The sequence below is a fragment of the Sinocyclocheilus grahami genome, unplaced genomic scaffold (assembly GCF_001515645.1).
Source record: "Sinocyclocheilus grahami isolate Dianchi unplaced genomic scaffold, SAMN03320097.WGS_v1.1 scaffold187.1, whole genome shotgun sequence".
Taxonomy (NCBI): Eukaryota; Metazoa; Chordata; class Actinopteri; order Cypriniformes; family Cyprinidae; genus Sinocyclocheilus; species Sinocyclocheilus grahami.
The window spans coordinates 155,062-162,257 of NW_015505366.1; the positions used below are offsets into that span (position 1 = coordinate 155,062).

At 36.4% G+C, this 7,196-nt stretch overlaps 2 protein-coding genes across 3 annotated transcripts in view; both read left to right on the forward strand.

Moving 5' to 3' along the window:
• Positions 1 to 2,034, forward strand: part of LOC107594601 (discoidin domain-containing receptor 2-like) — a 47,394-nt gene extending 45,360 nt beyond the window's left edge. For both annotated transcript variants that reach the window (XM_016284695.1, XM_016284696.1), the window contains exon 17: positions 1,255 to 2,034. In XM_016284695.1, coding sequence (XP_016140181.1) covers positions 1,255 to 1,386 — 132 coding nt within the window. In that variant the 3' untranslated portion in view covers positions 1,387 to 2,034. The remainder of the gene's footprint in view (positions 1 to 1,254) is intronic.
• A 1,632-nt stretch (positions 2,035 to 3,666) lies between these two features.
• LOC107594628 (3-keto-steroid reductase-like) overlaps positions 3,667 to 7,196 on the forward strand; it is a 9,909-nt gene continuing 6,379 nt past the window's right edge. Inside the window, exons 1-3 of the mRNA XM_016284748.1 lie at positions 3,667 to 3,713; positions 4,667 to 4,870; positions 5,449 to 5,541. Of these exons, the coding sequence (XP_016140234.1) occupies positions 3,667 to 3,713; positions 4,667 to 4,870; positions 5,449 to 5,541 (344 nt within the window). The remainder of the gene's footprint in view (positions 3,714 to 4,666; positions 4,871 to 5,448; positions 5,542 to 7,196) is intronic.

Genomic DNA, 7,196 nt, shown 5'->3' on the forward strand with positions numbered 1-7,196 from the left:
CTACCATATAAGTTTCAAAACAGTCAATCCACAATCAAATGCACACAGCCTGCATAAAGTAGCTGTCATTTTTCACGAACCGTTGTGACTTCCGTAAAAAGGTGACGTCAGAACTACTCAGTCAGCGCCTTCAGTCACCACCCCGAGCACTGCCCACAGTCCCACTCTCCTTTTGCCAAACCCCCAGACAACATCGCGTCCATGCCATTGCTGAGCAACAACAACATGGAAACATGTCGAGAAAACGCTGTTCAGTCTGGATGTCAGGAAACTACATCATTGCACAGTAGGGCTGTGACAGTCGCCATGACAACCGCATCAACACCGGCGGTAGTGCACGTGACGTCACACACTCTATAACAAGCATAATACAAAGTTTTGTATACAAGTGTAATAATAGTAACACTTGCTAATTGTTTTATTTAGACTATAAGTCTATGCTAATTCACAAATGACCTCAAACATCATACACGCATTTGATCCTTTAGATTAGCAGGTTTGAGCGCAGGAAAATACAGTACAGAATACAGAAACCAAATACTACATCGCCAATCTGGAATAATTCCATTCATGTCACTGATCCGCGTTTGTGCAAGTGCCGTCAAGTTCATGTGATCGCAAACGCTCGGCTGGTCCGGTTTGTATTTACTGCATTCATTGTGTAAAAAAAAAAACATGAATTACCATTTTGAAACATCCTGTTGTAAGTGCGTTTGAGGAGGTGGTTGGTTGTCTCCTGTCGTCGCCGATTCGGGGTCTGAGTTCGGCTCAAACATGTAAGGCCGGACAACATTTCCCTTAGCAGTGACCATCATTACCGGTGTTTCTATTGACCTTACTTGTGAGTATCACCAATCCACAGCAGGCTACAGCATACATGACCCTAGTTACCTGTGGTTGGCCTGGCCGTGCGTCACTCAGAAAACAACAGGCCGATCAGAAGAGAGGCTCATGAATATTAATTAGACAGGCCAAAATCGACCTGTTCTTTGCAGAGCTCCTGAGAGCGGAGCTGTAAAAATATATTGAGATGGTTTTTGGTACTTATACCGCAAATACATATTCTTAAGGACATCAAGACATCAAATAAAACTCCAGAAATGTGTAAAATATGTGACCTTTAAGAACTATTCACTGAAAGGTTCTTTGGGGAAACCAAAATAGTTTTTCTATGGCATCGCTGTGAAAACACCCTTTTGGAACCTTTATTTATATAAGAGTGTACCATATCTAACAGTATATTCTTATTCTCAGATATACCTGCCTCAGCCGCCAATGTGTCCAGACCCCGTCTACAAGCTCATGTTGAGCTGCTGGCACAGGAACACCAAAGAGCGTCCATCCTTCCAGGAGATTCATCACACATTACTGGATTGCAAGCCATAGTGTCCACGTGTGTGCCAACCTTGGCACTCCCAGAGACGTTTCAGTGCGCCCACAGGACTCCAGTCAACTACACACCGCAACACGCACTTATATGTTCCCGAATATAAGTGAGATCAGAGTCTATCATTTTTCTGTAGCAATTTTCACTGTGAGTGTGCAAAGGCAAACTGATATATATTGTACGATTGAACTACGCCCCCTAACTAAGTGCCTTCGGCTGGCTTACAATTCCTGGGCAGCACTAGGCCAAAGAAAATGTAGCAATAAATTTAGGCACCTTTAACACAGAAGAATTGGATTTTACACACTGTTTTTTTTTTCTTCAAATAACTATAATAAAATATTTCTTTAATAAAATATATATAAGAATATTTCTGAATAGAAAGAGGAAATGCCGAAAAACAAGGTATTGGCTACTAATACTCCTTTTATTATTTCCAATTTAATGTTGTTTTCAGTATTTTGAAGCCGAAGACAGCTTGAATGTAAATAAGAATCATTAATTGACATTCAGATTCACCTTTGGTTTTATCTTGATGTCTCTTGACGTTTTTGTGTATAATTTCATCTCATTTATCGAAAATGCTAAAGTATTTTGTTATTTTATTTTTTCTTTGTAGTAAACTGCAAAGACCACTTTCAAAGTGGATTAACAGAAAGCCAATTTATCTGGTTATCATATATTATCTGGTTGTCACAGAATTTCAAAAAATCAGAAAAATTCAATTAAAATTGTAAATGTAAAAAAATATATTAGTGTTATCCTGCAACTACCTATATATTGTGTTTATATTTAAGCATACTGCGTTATGTACTGTAAGTGTTTTGCTTTTCTTTATGTTATATTGTTTAAAGAATCTTGGTATGGTGATAATGGTTATTTAAGTCCATTTAATTTGTGCACTTATTTTTTCTTTGCTCAAAACAACTTTTGCATCAAGAAACAGACATTTCAGCATAATGAGCTATTAAAAGCCATAATTCTTTTACAGAAGTCTCTTACAATATTTGCATGAAGTTGGATGAAATCAGATATATTAATGATAATTTCACATTTTCATTACATCTGTCCTGTTTTCATCTTATCTCAAATTAGGCCGAATGGGGGTAGTAAGTACATTTATTATTACCAGCTAATTTTGTTTATCTGTAGAAAATATTAAAATAAGCTTATTTTAAAGCTGTTTGCTTTTCTTTTATGTCAGAGTACAGTATATTCTAGGTGGTGCTGAATTGCTAAAGTGTGGGATAAATACTGGAATTGTATTGAACAGATGCACTATGAGGGTTTACAGTAAGTTGTGATATGTTTTGGCATGTGAAAAGTGCTGCAAATGGGACACTTGGAAATCTGTTTTGTAATTAACTTGTATACTTGTAAATCACTTTTGTAAGGTCATTGTATATGACCATATTTTTTAAAATGTGTGCACCTTTTGGGGTTGGTTAAGATATCTGCCAGTCTATAAGAAGTGTTTTGGTTGTGGGTTTGAAAGTATTTTATCTATAAGTATAAATAAATTTTTGCATTCTTGACATGACTGATGAAGTTGCATTATAGATATGCTATAATTCTGCACTTTTACATTAAATGTTCTTCCTTCAAACTATAAACATATAAAACAGTAACAGCCCTTTCTGAGGCTTTGAGTTTGTTTACAAAAACATTCCACTTTATAATACATCTTTGTGAGGAGAGGAAATTAACAATTTTCATATTCTGTACATTGACAATGGCTTTTCACAATGCATGGAAAAATTGATTTTTTAAATTCATAGCAACATTTCCTTAAAGTGATGCTTATCCTTTCTAACCTAATCTTTGTGCTGTATTTTTTAATTAGTCCTAATTTTCCATTATCAACCTATTGTATAGCTATGTTAGGAAACTGTACATAAAATAATAAATTGATGAACCTTTAAACTTGTTGTCTAGACATTTTTTTTATTAGAAAAAGCACGTATTTCATACTTTCACAGTGTTTGTTGTTAGTATACAAGTGATTTGGACATTTGTGTACAGCTTAGAATGTATCAAGACATTCATTTTAACGTGTGTACTCTAATATTTGCCTTTTAAATTGTTCTTTTCGTGCATTGGTTTTCTGTCAAATAAATCTGAACTGAACCTGATTGGTTAGCCTGGTCTGACAGTGGCTAAGTCTGGATTGGTCAGGGTAGACTTTACGTCACAGAAAGGAAACATCTGATTGGCCGATGGAAGTGTGACCTCCAATCACACCATGGCGGCTGTCCAAACTCCATCCGTACGCAGACACTATGGATGCCAACTGCCGTAAAACTCCAATGAAGAAGAAACTCCATCCGTACGCAGACACTGGTGTGAAATACCACGGTTAGAAACGGTTGCGAAGGGAAAGTACAGTATCACAGGTAGCTTATCATATATTGTATGAATGTAAAGATAGGATGAAGAAAGTATCGTTAAAATATGATATGTTAAAATAACATCACTGTTATAAGATAGTTATAATAACGAGACATCACTGTTATTAGTTATAATAACTAGACATCACTGTTATAAGTTAACATTAGTTATAATAACTAGACATCACTGTTATAAGTTAGCATTAGTTATAATAACTAGACATCACTGTTATAAGTTAACATTAGTTATAATAACTAGACATCACTGTTATAAGTTAACATTAGTTATAATAACTAGACATCACTGTTATAAGTTAGTTATAATAACTAGACATCACTGTTATAAGTTAGTTATAATAACTAGACATCACTGTTATAAGTTAGTTATAATAACTAGACATCACTGTTATAAGTTAGTTATAATAACTAGACATCACTGTTATAAGTTAGTTATAATAACTAGACATCACTGTTATAAGTTAGTTATAATAACTAGACATCACTGTTATAAGTTAGTTATAATAACTAGACATCACTGTTATAAGTTAGTTATAATAGCTAGACATCACTGTTATAAGTTAGTTATAATAGCTAGACATCACTGTTATAAGTTAGTTATAATAGCTAGACATCACTGTTATAAGTTAGTTATAATAGCTAGACATCACTGTTTTAAACGTCATTCTGTTATCATCGTAGTGACAACTTTTAGATCATTTTTCAATAATATTTCTGTTTTAAAATAACAAAAAGACACCTTAGAAAGGAAGAAATTAGGATTAATTTGTTAGTTGAGAAAACATGTTGCATAATGTCTCTTTTTCTCTCTGCATGTTAATGTTCACTCCATATGACCCTCTTTGCATGCATGTGTGTTTTTCTGTGCGTTCAGTGGTATTGGCCTTGCCCTGTGTGTGCGTCTACTAAGCCAGGATGGCCAGCTGCAGCTCTGTCTGGCCTGCAGGAGAATGCAGAGAGCTGAGGCTGCCCGACAGGCCCTTCTAGTGTCTCACCCTCGAGCTCAAGTTACTCTGCTGCACTTAGATGTGGGCAACATGCGCTCTGTGCTCAGGGCTGCTGAGGAGTTCAAGCTGAAGTAAGACATCCCAGTCCCTGTTTACCAAAATGCATTTTAATGGACTTTATGCTTTTCATACAGTTATAGTGACCAGGAGATGTCAAGCTCTAAAAAGCACCATACTAGTAATACATGACTCGTCCACTTGAAGCCATATCATATGGTGAGGAAGTAACAGACTAAAATTTAAGTTGCTGTTGATAAAAAAATTCTGCACTGTAGTTCTGTAGTTTTTTTCTGAAATTGAATTGCGCATATTAAAAATTATTACACCACAGTTAGTAAGCATGAACCAGTGCTGTTTGGTGTTATTACAGAACTTTCACTACTGTAGTATCCATTCCAGAAACCGAAAACTGCACTTGTATGTAATGAACAATTTGATTACTTTTGAATTCCCTTTCATGTATTTATACAAAGTTAGGAGCAGATTAGGAGTCACTAGACACTGTGAACTTGGTTTGATGTGACTTGCACATTTGAAGCCCCAGATCTGTTTAAAGTATAATGCTAAATAAACGTTATACATAATATAACTTTGAATGAACATTAAAATGTTATTTAACTTTTTTTAAACTTTTTTTTTTTTTTTACAGGTACAACAGATTGGACTATCTGTATCTCAATGCTGGAATCATGCCTAATCCCAGAGTAGATCACAAAGCCTTTTATAAAGGCCTGTTTTCTAGGTACAGTATTTCTTTCTATATACACTGCCTATTTAAAAGTTTTGAAATTATAATGATTTTATTCAGCAAAGATGCGTTAAATTAAAGGGGTCATATGATGTTGCTAAAAAGAACATTATTTTGTGTATTTGGTGTAATGAAATGTGTTTATGCGGTTTAAGGTTAAAAAAACACATTATTTTCCACATAGGCCTACTGTACATTATTGTTGCTCCTCTATGCCCCGCCTTTCTGAAACGCATCGATTTTTACAAAGCTCATCGGTCTGAAAAGTGAGGTGTGCTCTGATTGGTCAGCTATCCAGTGCGTTATGATTGGCCGAATACCTCAAGCGTGTGACGGAAATGTTACGCCCCTACCATACTGTGATGGCGTGTCCGGCGGAGCTACGAGACATAAACATTAAATCCCATAAACGAGGCATTAGTTGCATCCAGTGGGGACATAGTAAACATAAATCTGCATTTGTGATCGGAGAAATAGGGCTGTCGCGGTGAGGGAATTTCCCTTGTGGTAATTTTGAGTGGCACAATAGCGCGGTATGCGGTATTATCGCCATATATATACAGTATATATATATATAATTTGTGTGTGTATGTGTTACGACTAACGAGGTCTTATTCAGAAGACAATGAAACCGAAAGCAAATAGAGTTGAAACAGGAAGTGAAGTAAACAGAAGAGAATGACAAAATAACAGTCCACATAACAGAACATAAACCTGACAATAAGATCGTTAGGCTATCGTTAGCCTATATGTATAACAGTTAGCCTAGTTGTAATCTGATTTTCTAATCTGGACAAGAGACTTTCTATTGATATTTCCACCTGTGCGCGTTCTAGACGGGCTGTCAGGCAGTGCAGTTACAGTGTTGCGCCACAAGGTGGTGGAAAGGGACTGTCATTCAACTACACGTTCAAAAACGCTGATTCATTCATTCAAAGAGACATAATGAAACACGCTTTTGAAATCATTTTAACTTTGAGCGCCACTTTAGAAGGCTCAGCTGACCAGCTATGCGTCGATGCTAAGACAGAGATCTCGCTTTCCTTGAACATGACAACCTATTTTCACAAATATATATGACTCGGCCTGGAGGACAGACGCAAGTAATCGCACGCGCTCAGTCGATCTCTCTCTCATTCACTGTCTGTTTAGGCGTGTTAAGTGAAAATCTACGGAGCCTCTGTACAAATCAGCATGGTACACATTATGTTATAATTACTAACTTGTTTAATATTCAGTCCACATGCATGAAGTGTAAAACGAGAAGGGCATAACCTTACGAAAAAAGAAAACACGCAAATATCGCGGTTGCTGCGGGTTCTTGCATTCCTCTGCGGTTTGCTCGTCAATAGCGCGGTATTACGATATTGCGGTTATCGCGACAGCCCTATGGAGAATTGACAAACAACAAGCGCTACTCTACACTGCCCAAAACTCACGTTTGAATCGTCAGTGGCAAATTCTTTAAATATAAAAATATAAAAAACATACATAGTCAGAACAGCCGGCATTGTAGTCTACTCTCCCAGGATCAGGAAACAGTCCTCCATAAAATGATAAAATGTGATCTGAATATTTGGGTTGAACTGTTCTGGAACAGTGTTGTAAATACAACTTAACCACTGATTTCTAGTCGTGTCCTCTTTTGG